This window comes from Hydra vulgaris, chromosome 15 (genome assembly GCF_038396675.1).
Source record: "Hydra vulgaris chromosome 15, alternate assembly HydraT2T_AEP".
NCBI classification, from domain to species: Eukaryota; Metazoa; Cnidaria; class Hydrozoa; order Anthoathecata; family Hydridae; genus Hydra; species Hydra vulgaris.
Genome location: NC_088934.1, coordinates 38,812,501 through 38,839,780, shown reverse-complemented (window position 1 = coordinate 38,839,780; position 27,280 = coordinate 38,812,501). Strand labels below are relative to the sequence as shown.

At 26.9% G+C, this 27,280-nt stretch overlaps 1 protein-coding gene across 1 annotated transcript in view; it reads left to right on the top strand.

Annotated features, from left to right (window-relative positions):
• Nucleotides 1–10,726: 10,726 nt before the first annotated feature.
• Nucleotides 10,727–27,280, top strand: part of LOC136091468 (uncharacterized) — a 49,801-nt gene continuing 33,247 nt past the window's right edge. The window contains exon 1 of the mRNA XM_065819081.1: nucleotides 10,727–11,631. Coding sequence (XP_065675153.1) covers nucleotides 10,780–11,631 — 852 coding nt within the window. The 5' untranslated portion in view covers nucleotides 10,727–10,779. The remainder of the gene's footprint in view (nucleotides 11,632–27,280) is intronic.

Sequence of the window (27,280 nt, the reverse complement as noted above, 5' to 3'; positions counted from 1 at the left end):
GCAATGCTTCGCAAACCTTAGTAGACTCAGCCATTATTTTTGACCTCGTTATGCAGAAAGTGTTTATCCAATGGCGTTTGTGCTTCCAATTATATTGAGTTCTTGTACTATCATTTTTTTGAGAATGATGCTTGGTCGAGCAATCAATAATTCTGGTTTACGCAGCGTCTAATCACATCTTTAATTAGGTCTTCATAACCAAATTACTTTCACGCCTATGTTGTCGTGTAATTTTAGATGTGATTTTGTACTGTTGATTCAAAACCTTTATTATTTTATCTCATAACCATCCGCATTAAAAAGAAATACAGCAATTTCCTCTTTTGGAGTGCCTGACAGTTTTTTGCGTAAGTAGGAAAGTTTCATTACAAAAGGATAACATATGTTCTTAAATGAATTGTTTCCGGAACCACACCCAATCCAAAATGGTTCCATCAAATTTTAAAATTTGTTATTTAGGAAGTTTCGCTTTAGACAAATCTGTATTTGCAATGTGCATGTTTTGAGTTGTTTCATGTCTCATGTTGAGCTGTTTCATCATTAATACGTGCGAGTTCTTCGTAAACAATCCCTTTTTTTTCGTAATTTCTCTTTGTATATGGTATTTCTTTAAAAAGTCAAAAGTTCGCTGAGATGTTTTAGTTTGATGTTTTGTTCTTCGTACTAGTTGTCAATTTCTTCATGTTGTCATTTTCGTCATCTCTTTTTAATTTCTCTATCGTTTGAATTAAGTTGAGGGTATCAGGCAATTTCACTTCAATAATTAGTTCCAATTAGCCCCATGATTATATATATATCATTTTTATCTAATGAAAAGCGATCGGTCTTCCAGACCGAGTCGTTCAACTTTTGATAATGTTAGCTCTAATTTCCTTGTAAGTGTAACTATTGGATCGTCGCAATATTTTCAAGACATGTCATTTTTGTGGTAGATTTTGTTTCCTTAGATCAGTTGATAACTTGTAGAGTAGATTCTAGTGTCCTGACAGGGTCGCCATTTTGTATTGAGAATTAAAACTTTTTTTTTTGTTTTAAGTAGATCAAAACAAACGCTACTATTATTTTATACAAACAAACCTATTTGTAAAAAAACTGGCAATTGTTAGTAAATGAAATATTTTACTAACTGCCACCTTGATACCATAATGGTTACCATAATAAACAATAAGCTTCACGGCGTGGTATACATTAAATAACTTTACATAATAGTGTAATATCTGTTTATGACAATGGCAAAAATTCAACTATACAGTTGAAAATTGCATACTTGCTGCAGGTTAACGTCTTACGCCAGACATTATTTTTAAATCGAAAAAAGTATGAACAAAATCTGGTGCTTAAGTAGTCCAATGTAGTATACGCAATATTATCGTTTAAATAAATTGAAGATAAGCAATTTGTAAAGTTGCTATATGGCGTATAGTTCCTGCCATAAAAAAAGTCTAGGTAAATAGTTTATTCTATTTGTTAAAAACTAGTTTAATAAATTAACTATTTAACTTGGCCATCTAGCTTTAGCATAAATAGTATAGCACTAACTCCAAAATTAACGCTATAGGTTACTCACCTGCCACCAGCCTTACCTGCCACCATAACTCCGGCTGTTAAAGAAAAATTTAAAAGAAGTTGAAAAGCAATAGGCTACCGTTTGGCTTTTGTCAGGCATTCATTAAATAAATTAAAATTAAGGATTCTGGGACCGAAATGTGGACAAACAACTAAAAATGCCTAACTTTAACAATATATGTTTTTTGGTTTTTAAATTCCTGTTTAGTGTTTGCGATTTTTTAAGAGCTGATTACGATGAAAGTTTTTCTTTTTATCAATTAGTTTAAAATTGACATTTTAAAGCCCGACTTCTCCAATTTTTTATTTTTATAAGTAGATAGTTTTCTTTGAATTCTTTTTCAAAAAGTTAACTAATTACCCCTCATTCGTATGATGCACCTGAGAGTAATGTACTAGCAAAAAGAATTTCGCAAGGTTAGAATATTATCAACTAGCTCTCTAAATATTGACTGTTAAATTGATATTTTTAAAAGACAAAAATTAAAAATATATTTAATTAATAAGTTTATAAATTTCTTTTAAATGTTGCGACCATTAGATAAGTACATATAGATGGCTTAGTGCCAAACCAGCCTATACAACGAATATGTTGAATTGAGATAATTTGACGCAAAGTTTACTAGTCTTTAACAAAAGCCACTTAACCGAAAAAATTAAAAGTAATTGCAGTTCAGTGCTCTTATAAATTTTAAGTATAGCATTTTGGTGTTTGCAAAGAATCACTGCATAAATCATTTTTTAATATAAACCAATTTTTTGTCGACTTTGTTGTATAGGATGGTTTGGCGCTTAAACATCCATATTTACAAAAGTGCATAAGAATAAGTTTTTATCCATAATTTTTAAAAGAGCTTAAATTTTAACTCTGAAAAAATTTTTTTTAAATGGTTGATATTCTTTTAAAATTTCCTTTTTATTGTATAAGTACTTGTATAAGAATGACACATAGGAATCTTTATGTACACATGGACAAAAAATTGCAATTAGCAAATAAAAATAGTAATATAAATAAATAGTTAATTGGTAAAAACAAAATTTAAATTTTACAAAGATAGTCAAGCACACAAGCATTGTTAAAAGTTTACAATTTATGAAGAAACATAAACTAGTTTAGATGTTAGTGCCAAAAAATCAAACATTACACGATCAAAAATTCCGAACTTTTGATTGAATTGTTTATTTTATATTTTATCTAAATAATTGTTTATTTTATTTTATTTATAAAACCTCGATCTATATAATCACCTCAAAAACCTCTACAACTTAAAAAAAAAAAAAAAAAAAAAGAATAAAAAATCTTTTTCGGAAAAAAAAAAAAAGTTACTAAAAATCTTTACTACTCCATTTGACTCACTTTTATTATAATATTCTATAATTATAGAATTATAACTATATCATAATTATAGAAATATAAATATAATTTAATATAAAGGAAATTTTTGTCGTAGCATAATTGTATTAAACTTAGTTTAATGTGTTTTTATAAATAATCATCCTACTATTATCTTCTCCAACATTTTATATGCAGATTTTTTGACTAACTAATGATTACGGAATCTGTTCACATTCGGTTTTAAGTAAAGTTTTTTTTTCGGGATTTTAAATTAATTTAATATGTTTATGATTAAGTAATAAAAACCTAAAATAGGTTTTCAGATTTAGTTTGATAAAAAGTCGTGTATACATTAAAATTCAGCTTTAACCAGATTTCAAAACGCGCTGATTTGACATCTGCGCGTTTATTAGAAATTCTAGAAAAAGTATTTTGTTAAAAATCAGAAACAAACAAACTTTATTAGTGCTTCTAACCTTTATACAGAACAAATTCAACTCCAACAATTTGAAAGTTACGCAAGTTTTGGTGGCGCCGCCTAGGGGAAACAAGAAGCCGCATGTCCACCTTAAAATACCTGTGAATGTTTCATAACTATACCTATAGACACAATGCTGCATTACCAAGTGGGCACAAGAACGTTTTGCCAACGTTTTTTAATGGTCCGGTAAAAACGTTTTTTAATGGTTTTTTAAACGTCGATATGAAACGATAACTGGACGTTTTTTTAAAAGGGTTTTGTGAACGTTTTTTACGGGTCCTACAAAAACGTTTATTATCGCATTTATGGACATCAATATGAAGCGGTGAACGGACGTTTTTCTTAAAACGTTATTTATTGGTTTTTATTATGTCTAAATAAAACATTTGATCGTTTTTTACGTTTTCCTAACAATCTTTTTTTAAGTATAAGTTAGTATGGTAAATAACTTATATCATAACGAAAAAAAACCTTTTCACAAATGAAAAAGGTCTTACAGCAGAGATCCGGATAAATAACTAAAAGTTTAAACATTTTGTGTTTATTTACAAATTAGGCATACAAAAGCATTATAAAGTAATTTTTATGCTATTCTATTATGAGCTCTGTTCAAACGATCGCCTATCAACTAATCGACCAAATCGAGTTTTGCAGTATTGACACTAATGTTCCTAAAAAGAAAAAAACTATAGAAACATTTTATGAAATGAATGTAAAAAAATAAATCAAAATGTAAATAATAATAACAATAAAGAAATAAGTAATGTAAAACTTCACACAGTATACAAAAGGAATAATATAAACAACATACACACCACATTTATTAAAAAATTACCTATATACAATACAGTGTTTTTTATGTGATTTATTTCCATAAGTTCCAGCATTCGAAAACAATGCTGGAACTTTTGGAAATAGATCACATAAAAAGTCTTTAAGGTCTTTTATGTGATCTATTTCCAAAAGGGTTTCATCCAAAACGTTATTAGCAGAAGCTGAGAAAGACCTTAAAAAAACATAGAATGTATTTAGTTTGCTCACATTTTACTTTATTTAGGAAAACTTTATACATCAATGTAAACAAGAACATAACAACAAATAAAACCTTACATTATCATTTAAATTATTTCACTTTCATCAAACCATGTTATATCAATTATTTTATTATTAAAAAGTAATAAATCTTAAAACTCTTTTCCTCCAGGATATTTGTTGCAGATAAAGACTTTTTGATTTTAGACATTACGCATGGTATATCTGGTATCATGGTATCCATAAATACTGCATTTTGAATACCTATTATAAAATAAAAATAAAAATTAGAACAGAGAAAAATTTTAATGAAAACTGCTGTAGAAAACTAATAATTGAATTAAATACCATAGCATCTTTTGAAAAATGAAATATCAAATTTTATTAACTTATGCGTTCCCCTTATAGGCTTAAAAATTGATGGCAATTTATCGTAAAAATAACGTACAGCATTGCTTCTTTGGAAATCTTTTTTAGCAGCCGCGGCACAGTGGTAGGGCACTTGCGTTAGAAACAAAGGGTCCGTAGTTCAAACCCCGCCTCTGGGCAAGTCTAGATAGCAAATGCTATCTGAAAAAACCTAGATATAGCTTTATACATTCATTAAAGGATTTATTTATAAAATGTTTCCATCCGAAACTTACTTTTTTTTTGGGTTATGATAATTTTATTGTAACTATACTTGCATCTTTGTTATTCAAAATTGAGAATGGTAGTTTAACTTTTTCAGCGTTTTTAAAAAAAAAAGGTTACATACATAAAGAAATTAATTATAAACCAATATATGTATATATATATATATATATATATATATATATATATATATATATATATATATATATATATATATATATATATATATATATATATATATATATATATATATATGACTCTTACAACTATTCTTTCGACTGTGAAAGTTATGTTGAGCTGTTCTTCTATCTGCTTCACTTGTTTTCCATCAAATTAAAGACAAAGTTTCTTTCCTTTTAATGTGTCAAACATGTCCTGACTTATCTGATCACCTAATTCTTTAAATTATAAACCTTTTTCTATGGACTGTGCTTCTTGATAAGTTGATTTTATTCAGATTCACACCACCTTTTTTATATATAGCTGCTAATATGAAGTTTGAGGTCTTATCCCAACATTATATCTTTCAGCAGCTGCAGTTGTGCATTCTATCAGTTATTCAGGACTGATATGTATAAAAACCTTTGGTTGAGATTTATGTCGGATATTTCCCTTATCGGAATCTTTTTTAGAGGATGGTTCATTATCAGATTCAGGGTCAGAATTTTCATACTCAAAGAAATTTTCCTGTTCATGCATTTCTGCTGGAGCAAAGTATGTATTGATTTTCTGATTCTCTGTTTCTTTTATCCTCAACTGTCTCTGATATCTTTGTTCTTTGTTAATAATGGCTTTTTGATAGTTTTTGTCTAATTCTTCTAAAATATATTGTTTCTCTTCACTCTTTTGGTGTTTGTAGAAAAGAAAATACTCATCCTTTGCATTCTTAGAACAAAGACGATCAGAAGCAACCTTATCTTCAATATTAGAAACAGAAATATCAAAGAGACAGTTACTTTCCTCAATAAAATCCAATTGCATCTTTTCAAATCTATCTTGACTTGAATCCCAGTTTAAACTGCGTAATTTCTGCATCTTTTTATACTTCTAATTTAGCTTTAGAATCTTTTCTCTTACAGAATCTCCCTTCAATTTGAAATCACCAAAACCAGCTTTTTTCCAGATTTCTATTAGAGATGAAAAAATGCATTTTTTACTTGCTGTAGAACAAGGCACATCTCTACAAAGTAAATCAAATCCTACATGAGGTTGTGGACATGCAACCAGTTGCTTGGTTGGTTTGAATCTTGCAGATCTGAAATAAACAAAAGTCATGAGCTAGATTTTAAAAAGGCAAACATGAGAAAATTTAATTCTTTTGCTATTCTGTGACCTTGTTGACCGGGCATACTCCAGATATCTCAACACACTGCCAACACTTGGAAGTTGATTCTGTGGAAACTCATTCAGTGGATATTATTATTTAGGAAGGTAACTCAGCCTTCTTGGGTTTGTCTGTATAGAATTTTTCCTCTATTCTCCTCTTGCTTTTCTTTTACACTTAGTTCTTCCCATTTTATCAAAATCGTATTTAATAATGCTTAAGCCAATACAAATTAAATGAGGTTAGTTAATATTATTTCACAGTGATAACATTTGAAAAGAATATAACAACATTTTCAAAAAATGTATGCTATGCTTGGAAGAAAAGTTTGATAATATATATATATATATATATATACAATGTATATATATATATATATATATATATATATATATATATATATATATATATATATATATATATACATATATATATGTATATATATATATTATATATATATATGTATATATATATATATATATATATATATATATATATATATATATATATATACATATATACATATATATATATATATATATATATATATATATATATATATATATATATATATATATATATATATATATATATATATATATATATATATGTATATATATATATATATATATGATATATATATATATATATATATATATATATATATATATATATATATATATATATATATATATATATATATATATATATATATATATATATATATATATATATATATAATAATATATTGTATATATTGTATATATTGTATTTATGTATGATTATAAAACTTAATAAGAGTCATCTTAGAAGTTATAAATGTATAGTTTTAAAAAAGTTTCTTTTCAGTAGTAAAAGTTCGTTGAAAAACTTGAAAATACTCCGTATTTAAGTAAAGTTGCAAATGCGCAGTGCGCCGCTTTTAGTTTGAAAAAAATGTTTTTTAAGCGTTTCTTTGCAACAACTAAATATCGACATGTCCTTATCGAAATTTTACGAATTCAATTATTTTCATAAATACATTAGATCCAATAGTAAAAATGGAAGTTTTGAATACGTAAAAGAAAAAATGAAATAATAATGCGGGACGAAAAGAATCGTTTAAAAAATCGCTATTAAGCTAACTAGTCGCTAGCGTATTTCTCACCCAGCTTCTTTTTTGGTATAAAATTCCTATGCCTATGAAAAAATTACTGCTTTTTTTTTCCACATAAGATTTTCCTAAGATACATACCTAAAATTTTGTCGCCAAACCCTTGTCACCAAATAATCTTAGGCATATCATCCATAATGATAAAAAGCATCTCGTTTGGGATAGTGTAAATACACGAATCTACTAGTAGATTCGCGACGACATGTATTATTAACTATAGATTGTTTAGTCTAAACTGTTTAAGAATTATAAATTTTCTTTCTTTCCATACGCCTTCTATATACAGTAACGGATCCAGTATTTTTTAGTGTTTGAGATAACTTCCAGACTTTTTGTACTATCTTCAACTAGACTTATATTCGTCAGTATATTTTAAGTTTGAAAGTATTATCTCTCAGCGTTCAAAAATATGATCGTATAAAGTTTAAACCCTTCTCAACTTGAGGGAATTACAAATTTTATATTGTCATAATTTCTGAAAGCCAAGGGATAATATTATAGAACTGAAAATTTATTAATGAATATAAGTCCAGTTAAGAATAGTACAACAAAGTTTTTTATCAACTTGTTTTCCTCACGTCTGGGGTCGGAGTGGAATGAAATTTTAGAGCTTTGTAGTTCCCAGCCTCCAATCATTACAATTTTTTGCAAAGCATCTTTATTTGACATAGGCATAAACATACAAATGTTTGGAGTTTGCTCCATCTCAAACACCAAAAGAAGGTCGGTCTCTCACTTTTTATATATTCTTACTTTTTTTAAAAAAAACCTATCTTTGATACTTTTGTTTACGTTTTGTATACGTTTTGATAAAAGTTGACATCTATGACATATTAAGTTAATACAAGTACGTAGTTTTCTTCAGAATTCTTTATTATTAAAATTCGTTATTTAAAACTGGTAGAATGGTGCTATTTTGAAAAAACTTTAATAACACTCTATTTCATGACATCATATAACAATCAAATATTTTATTACGTAGGGTAGATAAGGTTAAAATGAGCACCATTGTAATATAAGCAAAAGATTTCTTATATGTTAGCAGTGAAGTTAAAGTTTCTTTGTATTTTTTGAATCAACTTTATGTGGTGATAACAGGAATCAGTACCATTTGCGTAAATTGATATGCAGGAATTAGCGGCTATCATCTAACTAAATCGCTGTTAAATTTTTTGCGTTGTTAAAATAATATCCTCACGCATGATTGAACCTGTGGTGCAAAATTTTGGTGCTAAAATAATGAAACTAATTTTTTCATAAAGAAATATATGTTAACTAAAATCCAATCCATTTCTGTTTGAAAAACAACGCATAAAAACATTTAGTTTTGTTTTTATTTAAAGATGCCATTTTTGTGTAGTATAAACATACAAAATTACCCAGTGTTTTTTTTTTATTAAATTACCCAGTTTAAAGTCCTATAATAGCAGTGGTTTTAATTGCTTTTTGAATGAAAACAAAACATAGTAAAAAATTTTAATGTTTTAACAACATAATGTATTTTTCTGTAATTTAAATTCCAAAAATTTGAATTTCCATCTTTCAAAGACTTGAGTTAATAAATTAAAAAAATAACCAAACAAATTTTTTTTTTTTTTTTTTGCATAAAACATAATAGTGTTGTTTTAACAAAAAGTGGCTTTAAATTTTATCTTTTAATGATAAGTTTTGATAATAACAAATCATTATATAACAAAAATTAGTTCCAATTATCAGGTTTGTATTTTTTTCTTAATTATTGTTATTTTTTTACCTAATTTAAAGAGCTCATATTAACAAGTGGTCTTGGTAATATGAGCGCTTTTGCTACTTTATTAAAACCTCTTTGTTTTTAATAAAAAATTTTGGGTGCCCAAATATCTAAGTGGATTATAAAAAGCGATCCCTAAAAATTGTTTATTCGCAAAAGTTTGGGATCCAGCATAATTAATTTACAAAATATTATAATTTTACTCAAGGTGCTCATATTACCTTAATCTACCATAAAATACCATAAATTAAATATTTCATGACGTATAACAATCAACCATAATAACAATTTAAATATTTTATATCAAGTACCGACAAATGAGTTATTTCTTTAAATCTGTACTTTTAACAAGACGATAATACACGTTTCAGAAAATTAATCGTGTTGTTGATTAACTTATAATTTTGATAACCGTACTTGTATTTTTTTTATATAGGTTTTATAAATCTTTTATTTGTTAAGAAATTGTAGCTTTTGATAGCAGTAAAGTAAACGGAATATAGCCCCACAGACTCACCAAAACGAATGATGAATGATTTCGTATCTCATAAGTTATATTTGTGCTCTTGTGTATTTATAAACTTAGATTATAAAACTTATTATAAATAAATAAAGCACTAAATTTATATTTGTATACAAATATAATACTTAAAATTTTATTTATTTACTTATATACAAATTTATATTTTTATAATATCTGTATATTTTAATAAATATCAAAGTCGAACCACACTCGATGGATTAAATTGAGAGAATGATAAGTTAAACAAATAGATTTAAGTTATAAAAAGATGTGCATCAAAAATAAAGCTCTTAGATTTCTTCACATAAAAAATACAAAAGAGGTTTTGCTTTTATGAAAATACAAGCTGTCAGCTTCAGAAAGTGAATTCTTAACATAGTTTGTTAAGTACTATTTTTTTTATACTAAATGCATACAAGCTTTTCCATTCAACTGATAAATACTTTGATAATATAATACAAAAAGGTTTAAACTGTAAACAAAACTAATTATAGATCTCTTAATAATAGATCTCTATTGCAACAATACTTAATGTTTTCAAATAAAATGACTAAATTAAAACTCCGATACAAACTAGTTAATAATAAGCTTGTCGTTTATGTATCCGTCTAAAATTTATATATGTACGTATTACAAAAATTTTAGATGACAAGTTTGTTGTTTGAAATCAATGAAAGTTATTGTAAAAGCATGCTATACTTATTTTACTCATATTTGTGTACCATATATATATATATATATATATATATATATATATATATATATATATATATATGTATATATATATATATATATATATATATATATATATATATATATATATATATATATATGTATATATATATATATATATATATATATATATGTGTGTGTGTGTGTGTGTATATATATATATTAAAGTTTTTTTTTTTTTTTATATTTTAGTTTAAAAATATATTTCTAAAGAACCCATATATAGTCTCAATACAAAGGTGTTGCAACATGGGGAATTTTCACACACATTTTTTATCAAGCATTGATCTGGTTCAGACTGCTCAGGCCGAATATGATTTTCTTCACCATGTTGACAAATATCCAGCTTTGTACTTTGAAAATGTTTTAAGAAATGCAGTTTACCGGTATGAAAACTACTGGCTACCACTTGTTGCCAAATATAATTTAGTTGTTGTTGCTCCATTAGATATTGAATGGGTTTGGCATGCACATGTATTGAATCCAATTGCTTACAATGAAGATTGCAGAAATATTGTTGGAAAAATTATTGATCGTGTTCCAATGTTTCTTGCCCTACATACGCAAAATGTTTCTCAGAAATATTGGTGTAATGAGTATCCAAATATACCATATGAAATTGATCTTTTTAACTCAAAACCAGTACTATTGTCATCAGAACCTTTTAAATGTTCGTACAATATAGTTGCAGCTGCTCAGCGTCAAAGAATCTTTAGCTATAATGTTTTACTTCCACACTTCAGAGATGCAAAATTTTTAAGCAAAGCAATAAAACGATATAAAATTATGCTTGTTATAAAAAAAGAAAACCCAGAAACATATTTAGTACCATGTTATGACTTTGCTTTAGTTTGGCATAGTCATCAACAGCACGTATTACTTTATCAATCTGAAATGAAGTTAATTGATGGAACTATTTCATTCAATGATGATTCAAGTTTAGATTTTCAATTATGCAAGTCTGAAAAAGAGAAAACAATTTACTTGTGGAAAAAGCAATCACTCAAACAATACGAAGTTAATGGAGGAGTGTTTCGAGGCGAACCATTATCACAAAACATAGATTACGATAGTGGCTTTTTTTCTCGCTCAACTACAAACGTAAGTTATTATTTTTCTAGTTATGCCTCTTGAGAATAATTAGAAACATATCCGATTGAAGAAATGCATAATCTATAATATCACTGCTAAAAAAAAATTTAAAGGCTAACAGGCATAAGTTACCAGTTAAATTTTTAATATTCAGCTCAAACGTTACTTATGCTTTGAATCAGAATTTATTGAATTTGCTTTTATGATCCAAGTTTATAAATTAGGAAATAGTTTATTAATTTTTCGCAAATTCTTATTAAATCCTGTTTTATTAATTTCTTGTTAAGTTGTTCAAGTTTGCAGTAATTCTGAAAAATTAAAGAGCATAATTTCCATCATTTGTAAAATAAATTTGTTGTTTGGGACATAAATTCAGGCAAAATATTTTCCTGAACTTCTAATTTTATTTACATGCAAAGTAAGCTTTCAAAAATTCTAGTTCAAGTATAAAGAGAATAATATATTGTTTTTTTTAGTAGGTTTAAGTCATTGTTGTACAAATAAACATGATGATACCATATTGCAAACTTTACCATCTTTCATATTTAGTATTATCATTGTGTCATTATCTCCAAGAGATACTTTGGTCGGCGTAAGCATTTCAACTTGTTGTTTTGTATGATTGACTCTTTAAGTTATTAAATCTGTAGATTTTCTTTCAAAAACTAGTTTGATGTGCCAACTTTTACTCCACAACTAATACTTTAGCGGTTCAACATGTCGACTTAAATGATTGACTCCTTTAGTTATTAAATTTGTTTTTCCAAAAACTAGTTGGTTTGACAAAAAAACTTAGCTGTTGATGAGACTATGCGAAAAAAAATCTTGTAATAAATCCTAAACATTTATTGGTTAAATATGTAACTTTTGCCAATACTCCTTCTGCTCAAGTATTTTATTAATATTGATTTTTGGAGAGCTTCTATAGCTACCTCTCTAGATGTTTTTGTTACTTTAACGCTTTGAGAGTAATGGCTTGGTTTTTTTAACTCTGCGGTAAAAAGATTGCAGTTTGAGCAAACAGATTCTTCTTAAATTTTCCGAGTCAAGTGGTTAGCTTGTTTTTCCGTCAACAATGACGTCGAGTTTTTTAATAATATTTGCTAATTTTTTTAAGAGTTTGTTTCAGAGAGAGAAAACAAAAACTCTTTAAAAATAAAAGCTGACACTTTTTTTTTTCCCCCAAGCTTTATACTTTTACTCTTACAGTGCTTCGTACTATTTTGCTTTAGGACAACTAGCGCTTAAAGATTATGTTGAATAGCCAGGCCAGATTTTTGTGACATGTGGTATTTGGTTGAACAATACCAAGTACACTTTGAAAAATAGAATTGATAAACGCGATGATTATACTATTCCAGATAGGATAGTTTTCTAGGAAGCGTTCCATTGTTTTACTATTTTTGTCCACTACTTTTCAAATATTTCATAAAAGCTTTTAAATTTATTTTTAAACACATTAAAGTAGCTTCAGACTATCCAGACCTATTTTGCTAATAACCTAATTTATGACTGCATCAATTTAAGCATTTGTTGGGGTTTCTTACCATTTATAAAAAATAACCATCAAGGAAGTTATGGGAGCCATTTTGTAAAAGCAGAAAGTAAAAAATTTAAATAGTAAGCAAATTTTTTTTTTAATTTTTTTTTTATTTATAGGTACATGGTTCAATTTTCATATAATCAGGCCATGATTTTTGGCAATGTTAGTGAAAATATAAAAGTTGCATAAAACTTATAAAACAACAATGATTTAATTAAAGTTATAAATCATCTGATTGATTTTTACTAGTCAGTAAAACATATCCATTAAAAGGTGAAAACTTTTATGATAACACGAAGAGAAAGTTTGTAGTGGCCCCATGCGTCACTAAACGATAGCCACACTCAATTTATTTATCATTTACGACTCATAAATAAGGACCATGTGTGGCTATAGCACTTATACCACCTAGATAGTGGCCACGTAAATCCCTTATGTGTTTGTAATGCATGGCGCCCTTAAATCAAGTGCGGCTTTCACATTTAGTGCCCATCAAGTTTCCTTGTCTTGAAGAAACAGTTTCAAAATAGAACAGTCTGTCATAAAATTTTACACGTGCTGCGTTTACAATTGATATTAAATTAATGCCGACAAAACTGTTCCAATACTAATTAAACCTGGTTTGTTGTTTAAATGCAATAACCTGTCTGCATAAGATGAAAAAAAAGAAAGCAAAAGCCTTTCTCTTATATAAAACTTATATTGCTATTATCTAATGTAAAGAAAATAAACATAAGACATAAACTTTATCTTCTTATATTGTTAAAATAACACACTATACCTAAAGCTTTTGCGATGTTAGTGCGAGAAGATTAAATGTGTCAGACCTAAAAATGTTTCTTAATATTTTTATTAGTTTACTATTTTGGAGCAAGTTATTTACAACACTTACATTATTATGTTAAGACTGCAATTATTTACTTTTTAAAATTTATTTCTAATTTTACGTATCACATTAAAGAGTGATTAGAAGCTGAAGATTGTTTAAATAGCTTATAAATTATGTTTAAGAAACAGAGCTGACAAATTTCTCTAAGAAAGAGAGCAGACCGGATCAAAACATAAAATATAAAAGACATTTAAAGAACTTTTTTTTGATTTTTCGATCCTTGGCATAAGTTATTTCTAAGGAATTATATTTAAATTATACCTATAAATTAACAATATTAACCTAATGACTTAGAAATACCTTTAAACCAACAATTTTAACCTAATGACTTGCATTCGGATTGATTGAAAAAGTTAAAAATGTTTCTTGTAAAAAATTTTAAAAAACGCCGGTAAGCGTTAAGAGCTAAAAAGCGGTTAACTTATAATTTACACACCTGTAAACTTTATCAATCAGAAAATCAAGAAGAAGTAAAAGAGTTTTAATCGAGTTAATGCAAGAAGCAGATGAATATTTAGAACTAGAATAATTAAAGTGTTTTTTTAACAAAAAGATTAATTATTGTCAGCAATTTTTTTTTTGAAAGAATTTAAAAGTCCGACAAAGGGCTTTTTTAAAAAAATAAATAATAACTTTGAAAGGATAAGATATAGAGGTTCAAGCTTGGTTTCTAGAGAAACCTCAATCATAATAATATAGAGTAAGTTCTAAAATACACAATATAAGCGCATCAAGGTTAAAAACTCAAGTACTAATTAAATCAAGATGAAGATAGTTAACTTCAGAACAAACCACTTTTGCCACTAACTTGATTTATGGCTTTTAGAAGAGGTAAGTAGCAAAAGATAATCACAGGAAAAAGTTGCAAGTTTATCAAGTCATCATTTACAACTGAAATCTTAGGGTAGCGGTACTGTAAGGTAACTGAAATTTTAGGGTAATGTGGGTCTAAGGGGTAATGTGAGTTAAATTAACTCTTATCAGTTTTTCAGAAGAAAAGTTTAAAAAGAAGTTTTTTTTCCCGTATGTTATAGGTGGTTGAAACAGCTCTTTAAATTTTAATCATTAGCTTACTAGGCATTTAAGTGCATTTTTTATTCAAAATGACGCATACATTTAGAGAAAGATTTTTTTTATCGAAAACCTTAAACTCAAAAAAAAGTTGCCAGATAATTAGTTTCAATTAGTTTCAAGACGGAATGATGCATAGATTTTTTTTGAAATAAGCAACTTATTTGGGTGGGTTAACATGGATCTAAATGTAAATGTGTTTTGTTAAGAATCTAATGTTTCTACAAGAATAAATACCTTTAAAAGAAAAGCTAGATTAAATTAAAAGCCTGATTATATTTCGTGATTCAGTTTTCTGGAGTCATGTTCCAATGGATTCCTTTAGATGATCATTAATAATGTAATGATATCATGTTTTTATTAAAACTAGTAGATAACGCGGTGAAGCAGTTTTGAAGGGTTGCACATTGAATTTTTATTATATAAAAATGTCCTTTTTGTAGAATAATACATAACACAAAATTTTTGGACAGTTTTCAGTTAAAATTTTGTTTTAAATTCTTCTTTAAAAATAATTTCTTTATGCTTTGACTTTTAAATTTCCTATATTCAATTTGGAGAACTATAATAAGATTTATTCTATGTATTAAGATTTATTCTATGTATTAATTCGTAAACAAAGCTATGGAAATTGAAACTCAAGAATGCTCTGCATTCCTTGGTAATTAGTTAAGAAATTAGTTAACTTATTAACCTTTTTCAGAAAAAAAGAATAGTTTGTTTTTGTTCTTAATTGGTTTTAATTAATTTTGTTAAATATTTGTTTTATAAACATTGATTTTTTTTGATTTTTTCAAATATAAAATCAAATTAACCATTTCTGTATTTATTATTTTTTTCAGTAAATTTCTGGCTACTTTAAACAAAATTGTTAGTAACATGAGAAAAATTGAAAACAACTTCATAATTTTTTAAAAAAATATAATTTTTAACAATAAAGTTAACTAATGCTTAACTTAAAGCTTTTTTGATGTAGTTCACTAAAAACGATGTCTAATTAGGATTTCCAAGTTTTCTTAAAAAAAATATTGTTTTGCTATAAATATTTGCTATAAATTTTTACACTCTCTCTATATTGCCAATTCTTCCGAACACGAAACGATTTCATGTAATGTAAATTAATGATTGTTATAAAAACGATGTCTAATTAGGATTTCCAAGTTTTCTTAAAAAAGATATTGTTTTGCTATAAATATTTGCTATAAATTTTTACACTCTCTCTATATTGTCAATTCTTCCGAACACGAAACGATTTCATGTAATGTAAATAAATGATTGTTATAAAAACGATGTCTAATTAGGATTTCCAAGTTTTCTTAAAAAAAATATTGTTTTGCTATAAATATTTGCTATAAATTTTTACACTCTCTCTCTATATTGCCAATTCTTCCGAACACGAAACGATTTCATGTAATGTAAATAAATGATTGTTATAAAAACGATGTCTAATTAGGATTTCCAAGTTTTCTTAAAAAAAATATTGTTTTGCTATAAATATTTGCTATAAATTTTTACATTCTCTCTATATTGCCAATTCTTCCGAACACGAAACGATTTCATGCAAATAAATGATTGTTATAAAAAAGGACGATATTTTTATAGGTTTTTTATTCATTTTTTAATTAATATTTTTCCTTTTGTTTATTTAGTCTTATGTTTATTTATTATTTTTATATTTTATTAGTCCTTTGTTTATTTATTAATTTATCAAAAATATTTATTCAACTTTAATTTTATATTTTTTATATCAGTACTGATCATAAAATACTATATGTACTGTTATAAAATCAATATATGTATAGGTACTATTATAAATATTATATGACGTGTAACACTTATAGAGGAGTTAATTATTCTTTCCCCCCCCTTCTTCCCTTTGTTTTAATTATGACAGTTGTACAAGTACATCGACTACGATTGCAACTACGGCTATATTATACTAAGCTGCTATGGCTGTATAAATCGTATGTCTTAGGGCAATTTCATGGTGTGTGATTTTAAGTTCATACAACTTATTGCAGTTACCAGATAATATTTTCACACTTTGATTACTTCGATTGAAAGAACAATTAATAAGGGACTTTTTAATAGTGCTCCTAAATATTACTAACTAACACGGCGCTCTTTAAGTAGCAGGCCGTGACACGCAAAATTTAAAAAAAAAAGTGCAATCATATATTTCAAAAATCAATATGGTTAATTTTATTTGTTTTAAAACACAATATATTTTATTTAACGCCTATCATTATAAAATGCATTAGACGGTGTAAAAGTTAAAACAGTTTATAAAAAAAAAAAAATTTGAATATTTTTAATAACAAACTTCGTTTAATTGTTACACTTTATAAAACTGCCTAACCATGAAATAAAACAACTTAAAATATAAAAATTAAATAAAATACCTTTAGGATAGCTAGAACTTTAAATAAAAATATATTTAAGTGCTCTAAAAAAATAAGATATAATTTTGAAATCATAAAACAGAAACTTTTTATATAAACAAAAGAAAAACAACTGAAGATTCATCAAGTAAAGTTCGATAAAATTGACAAGAGTGTTGTGAGTTGACTCATTAAAGCTGTATGACATCAAGAGTGAAGTTTTAGAAATATTAAACTTTTGAATAATTTGTTGGACACCTAAAAAGTATATGCCACCAGTCCTTGTTTTAACTCGCTTAATTCTTTTTCAAGTGGGTCTATAGTAAATTTTCCCAACATAACATATTTGTGGGTTTCTCTTAAAAGTGTTTTTGTTATCTCAACAACTGCTTTACATGTATGAATTTAGGAATGTCCTGTAACATGTATTAATTGCTTTATACGTTTTCCCTGTTTACTTGTTATACTTAATGCCATATCCCCAAAATCTCAAATAAACCTTAATAGCTTGTTATTGCTCACGACAATTTTAACTGCTTAAAATTGCTCACGGCAAACATGCCGTGAAATCATGAAAAACGATAATAAAAATCTTAAATGATCGTATACAAAAATTAAAAAGCGAATTGATCATTATAAAAGAAGAAAACAAAGAATTAAAACGTCGACTTAATGAGACAACTAAAACTATTGAGTTTGTTAGTGAACAAAACGAAACAATAAAAGAAACGTTAAATATTACAAAAAAATAATGCACACGGTCAACTAAATGAAAATTTTTAAACTATAAAAATGAACCACTAAAGGATAAAATTGCTGAATTAGAGGATTGAAGTAGAAAAAAATAACTGGCGACTTGAGGGTATTTAGGATACCGAGGGTGTAGCAAGGGAGAAGAGTGAAGAATTGGATAAAAATCTACTGAGTGAAAAACTGAATATTAAAGAAGGTATTAGAAAGCACATCGTGCTGGAAAAAAAGGATACAAAGATGGTAAGTGTAGAAAGCGAATTATCGTTGTTAAGTTTCTTAATTTTAAAGACCGAGAAAACTTTCTTGACAAATAAAAAAAATGAAATTATGTAAAGAAAACATGTATATTAAAGAAGATTCCAGCGAGCGGACAATTAGTATTTGCGAACAACTTTTTCGACAAGCAAAAGAACTCCGAGTATCAGTTAAATTTGCTAAAGTTGTGTACAATAAAATATTCACTAAGTCTTTTCAAAACAAAGTATTTTCACGGTTATTTATAACACAATTAAAAATGAATAATAATAAAAAATGAATTTAAAAAATAATAATAGTTTTGAAAATGCCTTCAAGTTTTTTCCAATTAATGATTTTAAATTGGATGAAGAATCCAATCCAGACATAAATTACTTTAACGAAAGTAATTTGCCTGAATTTGTGAGCTCATATTTTCAACTAAATAAAGTAACTTTATAGTGGATAACAGTGGCGGATCCAGCATTTTTTGATCTTTGAGATAGGTAACTTCCAAACATGGAGCTAACTCCAAACATTTATATATTTATACTTATATCAAATAATGAGGGTTTGCAAAAAATTGCGATGATTGGAGACTGGAAACAAAAAAGCCCCAAAATTTTTGTTACACCTGCTCCAAACGTGAAAACAACAAGTTGATGAAATGTTTTTTGTACTATTCTCAACTTGACTTATATTCATCGATAAATTTTAAGTTTCATAGTATTACTTCTAAGCGTTCAAAAATAATGACCATATAAAAATTACAACCCCTTCAATTTGAGGGGGGTTTAAACTTTTTATGGTCATAATTTTTGAACGCTTAGAAGTAATACTATGAAACTTAAAATTTATCGATGAATATAAGTCTAGTTGAGAATAGTAAATAGAATATTTCATCAACTTGTTGCTCTCACGTTTGGGGCAGGTGTAACAAAAATTTTGGGGCTTTTTTGTTCCCTGCCTCCAATTATCGCAATTTTTTGCAAACCCTCATTATTTGATATAAGTATAAATATATAAATGTTTGGAGTTAGCTCCATGTCTGGAAGTTACCTATCTCAAAGATCAAAAAATGCTGGATCAGCCACTGGATAATGAAAGTGATTATTTTAAAATCATTTCCCGTGAGGTTTATACATAAATTCTGAAAATGCTTTAAATTAAGTTTATGAAACCAAAGATTGTTTTTTTTGTGTAGTCAAAAGATGGTTTTCCAAAGAAGATTTTGAATTAAACTCTAATTTCCTTCTCCCAGGTTTTAAAAAGTTTTTTTTAAAACAAAACAATAATATGAGCGGAGGAGTACTTTTTATTTGAAACAAAATTTTAACAAAGTTAGGAGCGATGTAAGTGTTTCTGATTCGGATAATCCGTATCAGAAACACTTACATCGTCACACAAAATATAACTATTTTTCTTCTCTTGACTAGTTTTTTCTATTAGATTGTTTTTCAAAAATTTACCAAGATTTTCTGTTCTTTCAGTTTGAGGCCTATTGCAACAGCTGATTAAAATGTTTTTAGAAAATTCGTTTATTAGTTAAATTGTTAAGAACTCTTAATCCGTTTCGGATCAAGGGAACTTAACTATGTTTAAAATGGTCTTAGGCCTTCAACGAAAAGAACAGAAAATCTTGGTAAATTATTGAAAAGTTATCTAATAGAAAAAACAAGTCAAGTAAAAAAAAAAAGTTCTATTTTAGGTGACTTTAACTTTAATTGTTTAGAGTATAGCGAAAAGCAAAACATAAAAACATTTTATAACAGTTTATTTGAAATTGGGAACCATTCCCTTAATAGACAGACCGACTAGTATTACAAATCATTTGTCGACTTGTATTGATAGTATTAACCTTAGACTATTTTAATGAATCTCTAAGAAAGTAGTTGTTAAAACTAGTATTTCTGATTAAATTCCCAAATTTTTTTTCTAGTAAACCAGATAATCAAATAAAAAACGATGAGAAAATGAGAAAAAACAATGGAAATTGTAAACGATTGATATACAACATATTATCTCCAAGGAAAACTATAGGAATAAAAAACTCTTCAAAACTAAAACAAAAGTATAATAAATACGAAAAAAGTTTTATTAAAAAACGAAGTCCGAAAAGCATAAATAAAATTACACAAACATCAAATTCTTTACATTTTACAAACCTAACGCTTAAGGAATTTAATATAGGTTTTAGATTGTTAAAAGGAAATAATTTAGTAGGACCAGACAATGTAAATGTAAATATTATGAAGTCACGAAAAATAATCTTTACACGACCTTTAAAGCATTATTTAAATAATGTACTTTGCCAGACTCTCTTAAAATAGTAAAAGTCCCATCGGGCATAATGACCTTTTTTAGGACGTCTATAAGATTTCTCATTTCTCGTCCGCAAGACGTCCATTGTTGGTCTCAAATGAAAGACTTGAGGGCGTCTATTCTAGACGTTCTAAAGACATCTTTTTAAGACGTCCTACCCAGCAAGTATTAAGAAGTCGGACCGACAACGGATTGCTGTCAGCACTTATGCCGTGCCGACGTCGGCCCCCCGCTGTGTTGCCGCGATGGCTTGCACATCGTATTTACATTGGACCGTAAGCAGCATGCTTCAGACGGTTCAACAGCGAACCGATGGCGGCAAAATGCTAAATTTTCAACAGCGGTCCGTTCCAACAGCGGACCTTGTGTAACTCGCGCTTCAATTTTGAAGCTTGAACCTTCCTAAGATTATTTTTGTACTTTTCTTTAAATTTAGACACTTATCTTTAGCAAAATTGTTTATCATTTTTATTAAATGACCTCATCGAAAACAATGCATAGAGGACACATTTTAAACTTTTTTGAATTCATTAAATGACATTACTAGCTCAAACACTTATGGTAAATCAATTAGCCTACGCCTTGGCGTTTTAACCTAATACCCGGTTAACAAATATGAATAAAGAACAATCTAAAGTAATAATAAAAATTAATTCAAGAATGAGATTTACAAGTACAATTTACTTACTACAATCATAAAAAAATTATTATCTAAAACATTATATATAATCTCAATAAATTAATGTTTCAATTGCGTTTGACACTCTATTTTTAAAATCTTTTCAATTTTAAAAAAAACATTTCACACTTCATTCGGATACTAAATAGAGTAGAAAACAATGAAAGAGCTACACTAAAAGTCTGCAGACTTTTAATGTAAACCTTTAATTTTTTTTTCAACAAATTGTAAATAAAATCAATATTATATTAACGTTAATACCTTTTAAAAAAACAATAGCATAGTTAATTAAAAAGCTGTGGAAATATCTTTAAAAATAGAATATAAAAGTAAAGTAATACACATGTTACCTGACACCTGCATTTTTTTAGGTAAAACACCAAACCATCATCATTAACAAGCTGCAACATCAAACATTTTTTCAAAAATGAAACTGTTATTCCACATAATAAGACTCTCGAAATGACGTTTTAATTTACCATAAAAAAGCAGTTAAAGTAGAATGACTTAAATTACCTTGAAAAAGACTACCTGACATAATGATTCTCTATTTTCCAATATGGTTGAGGATTTTAAATAAGATCAATTTTTTTTTAATGTAAATCTACTAATCCTATTTTCAAAATAAAATCTGCTTTCATATTACGAAAAGATAAATAGTAATTAAAGAAGTTACTTTCGTACCCGGTTGCAATTCAAGCAGATTTTTAACCATGGTGAACATAGCCCTTGAGGTGGCATAAGCGTAAATAATATGTGCACATCAAAACTAGAAAAAATCCAAACCTGAAAAAAGATAATAGTAATCAGATGCATAATATTAAATAACAAAAATACTTCCACTTAGTTTATATGAGAAGGTTTACGAAAGTAGTTTTTTTAATTTATTTCATTAGATTTTCTCTCATCTGCTTTAAAAGTTGAGCACCAAATTATTTGTTTCTTATTCAAAAATGTAAGCATTATTATATAAGTGGTCATACATTCATAATACATAAGTTGTCATACATTAATGCAATTTATGACAACATAAGTTGTCATACATTCTTTTTGTTTCATACAATTTAAATTTTAAATGGTTGATATGATCAAACAGTAGAATAACTTTTCAGAACTTGAATTATGCTGTAATTTTTATTCATTGCTAATAAAACAAAACTGATTCATACATACAAACATACATACGTAAAATCCCTACAGACCTTGTAAAAAGAAAAATGAATGTAAAATAAGATTTATGACTTCTTAAACAGGTACCAATGAATATTACATAACTTTAGAATAAAGTGCAGCTGCTTGAGACAGCAACAACAACAAACCCAACAACAAAGCTTCAAAACACTGAAACACCTCATTTCTCATGTACTAAACATTCTGATCAATAATCTAATATTTGTTAAACTAAATACTTTTATACAAAAAGTTGCAGGAAAAAAAAGATTTTGTTTAAAGAAATACTTTGTCTGTAAATTTAAAATTAAAAAAAATTATTATTCTACAAAAAATTAGATATTTTAATGTTTATTGTAAAGGAGATCTTTTGAACTAAATAAAACATGTAGACAGCAGTTTCCTGTTTTTCTTTTTGCTGTTGTTATACTTTTGTTCACTAATTAGTACTGCAGGATTTCATTAAAAAGCTCCTCAAAGCTAAATACAAGCATCAGGTTTTATGGATTGAATGAACCAATTTAACAATAAAAACAAATATCAAGCTCGTAAAAGAAAAAGGGGACGTGACATACACACTTTCAGTATATTAATTCTGTGATGAAAACATTGCCTAATTTATTTATAAGCTAATCCGCATGACCTTTTTTCTTGCGTTGCTTTGACTAAAAACTCTTTATGAAATAAAACAATTACAATAAAATAATACTTGGTATTACTTTATTGTAGTTGCTCTAGTACTACTATACTATTTAAGTATATTTTGATATAATAATATTATTATATCAAAATATATAAGTAGCTATACCCTGCTTTTTCTATTGAAATCAACTATATATATAAAATAAACATTCTTTTAAAAAAGTAAAAAATCAAAGCTCTAAGATATTTGTGTAAATTCTATTTATATTGTACATAGACATAAAATGTACAGTATATAAAATGTAGACATTTTATATACTGTATTATTAATAAACATTTTATATATTATATATATATATATATATATATATATATATATATATATATATATATATATATATATATATATATATATATATATATATATATATATATATATATATATATATATATATATATATATATATATATATATATATATATATATATATATACAGATTACGGCAGCGATTCGCGAACTAATTTTCGCCTAGGTTTTGTGATGTAAATAAAATACTTACGCAATTTGTTATTTTTGATTAATGTTCAATGACCGTCCTAGAATTTTAATAAAATAGAAAAGAAAACACATTTTAGTTAAAAGTTTTACAATGGAAGCCAAAAGAACCGTAGTTTTAAATTTGATTCACGCGTCTGCACGTGAAATGATTCGTGTTTCTGGAGTATCTAAAACTACATTTTACAAAGTGGTTAAACGTGGTAGTGCTGAAAGAACCAAAATGTCTTCTCCAGTGAATAAAAAAGTTGATAAAAAGTTCACAGAAAAGCGTAAAAAATATGTTGAAAAGAATCCTACTGTATCCATTAGAAAGACAGCAAAATTTTTCAATGTTGATGAAAGGACAGTCAGAAGAATTCTAAAAACACTTGGAAAAATCAGTGTGACCCGACCTTCATGTCAACTTTTAACAGTAAGACTAAAAACATTACGATTGGAGCGATCTTAGAAGCTTTTAAATCAGTTAAAAAGCCATGCTTCTTCATCAGTTAAAGTTTTCTCAGATGAAAAACTTTTTAGTGTTGACTTTGTGATAATTTGACAAAATGACAGATTCATTGTGCAGAAGGGTAACAAAACACCACCTGTGTGTCATACCAAGCACCCTCAGTCGATCATGATGCTAGAAATTATAGCTTCTAATGGAGAGAAATGTCCATCAATCTATATCAAAGAGAAAGAAAAAGTTACCTCTGATGTGTATATTAGCTTGCTAAAACACTATGTTGTGCAATGGCTGAAAAAGACATTTTCAGAAAACAATTCCATTTTTCAACAGGACTATGCACCTTGTCATGGGTCCAGAAAAACTCAACAATATATTCAGGACAATATGGGTAATTTCTGGCCCAAACACTTTTGGCTACCATCCAGCCGTAGCCTGAATCCCTTTGACTATAGTGTGTGGAGCGTAGTTGAAAGCAAGGGCTGCAAAAAGGCCCACACAAGTGTCAAGTCACTGAAGTCATCAATAACCCGTGCTTGGAACTCAATGTCAAGGGACTATATAATTAGCACCTGCCAGTCCATCCGTCGTAGGCTTGAGGCAGTTATCAAAAAAAAGGAGACTTAATTGAATGTTAAGGTTGAAAAAGTATTTATCTTCAACTTTTCTTCTATGAATATTCCATGAATATAATTTTTTAGTGCTTTAAAAATTCATTTTGAAAAAGTTCTAAAAAGTTCACGAATCGTTGCCGCACCCTGTATATACATTTATAACAGTTAAATTGTAAATAAGTATAAATCGTATAAGTATAACAAGAAATAAGTTATTGTTTTTATTAAACAATATCACAGTTTACTTTACTGTATCCTTTTTAGTTAATATTTAAATAAATAATACCAATATATATTAAATTTATTTATTTGAAACAAACATTTGAACTTATATCATAATAGTCATATGTTTTTAACTAACACAAAATTATAACTTTAATTATTAATTCTAAATAAAATATAGTAAGAATTTGTATTATTTGATACTTTTAAAATATTTAATATCTTTAATCCACTATTTTATAACTATAAAACTTTTTTATAAAACAATTACTTTATTTTCCAGTGTATTTATACTATACCTTAAATAGATTGTTGTGTGTCGAAACTTATAAACGCTTGTTTTAAACCATGCAAGCTCTGGCTTTTTGATAGTAAAATTACAGTGCACCGCGATGTACTTACCGATGCTGGCATTCCATTTTAAAAATGCCTTGACAACTAAGCGTTTTGCCACTCTTCAGCCGACAGCGGCAAGCCAAAAAAAATTACCACAGCAGACTTTCACCGTTTTTGCAACGGTGGCAAGCCGCATTAGGTTTTACAGTAGACCAGAATCGGCATGCCGGCGGTGACTTTACGCATCACGGTCCGATAAAACATGTTTGCTGGGCAATAAACACCTTTGATTTGATTTAATCTAGACAAGGGAAGGTATAAAGAGAAATCAAAGTAAATAAAGTGTAATTTAATATATTTAAAATAACTTATTGATTTTACAAAAAATTTAGAAAATTTTTCCAACAAAGTTACACTTTCTTAAGTAAAAACTAATATATTCTGTAAAGTATAATCTATAGTGTATTATAAATAAAAGAAAATTGCTGAAAAATATATATATATATATATATATATGTATATATATATATATATATATATATATATATATATATATATATATATATATATATATATATCTATATGTATATATATGTGTGTATATATATATATATATATATATATATATATATATATATATATATATATATATATATATATATATATATATATATATATATATATATATATATATATATATATATATATATATATATGTATATATATGTGTGTATATATATATATATATATATATATATATATATATATATATATATATATATATATATATATATATATATATATATGTATATATATATATATATGTATATATACATATATATATATATATATATATATATATATATATATATATATATATATATATATATATATATATATATATATGTATATATATATATATGTGTGTGTGTATATATATATATATATATATATATATATATATATATATATATATATTATATATATATATATAATATCACTGAAAAAAACACATACTGAAACTTTTTAGTCCTTGCGTAATTAAGTACTAATAATAAAAAATAAAAAGTTCACGTCCTGAGGTAATCCACTGTTAATAAGGGTGGTAGCCCTCTTAGCAGAAATATTTGCTTCAAGATGGATTTTCTTCAAAACGAAAATTAGCCTTAAAGTGGTCAATAAAATCACAGTGATTTGAGCAGAGCATTGTATATCATGTGTGGAAAATTATCATCATTGGTCTCCTCTCTTACTACGAGATTTGGGTTTTTAGAAGCAGAAAACAAAATTCAAAAAAGGAACTTGATTATCTTAAAAAAAATGAGAATGCAAGCATCAATTATCAAATTAATACTTGCAGTGCTGACGTTTGGGCAGGTTTTGTTAACACAGAGAAGGGCATTATTATCAAAGAGAATTATGCTGCTTTATTTGCTGAAATTGCAAAAGAAAACAACGAAAAAAACAGAATTTTAAATAACTTAATCATAAATAGTCTTACTAAGTCATTTAATTTGGAGGATGATAATAAAGTGATTGATGAAGTTCTGACCATCTTAAAAGTGTCTCGTGATGATGTAAAAGTTAAAAAAAGGCTAATAAAGGAAGATACACCACTTCCTACTTCTTCTACTTCTAATGGGATCCCCATTAATTGTTAATTTATTTTAAGGATTAGGGAAAACGTCAATTAGCTTTGGATAACGCAAGAGAGTTAAAAAATAGTTCTTGTTTCACAAAAGTTTATGTCAGACCAGACCAAACCAAGAATAAAAGGATAGCTTTATCTAAACTTTAT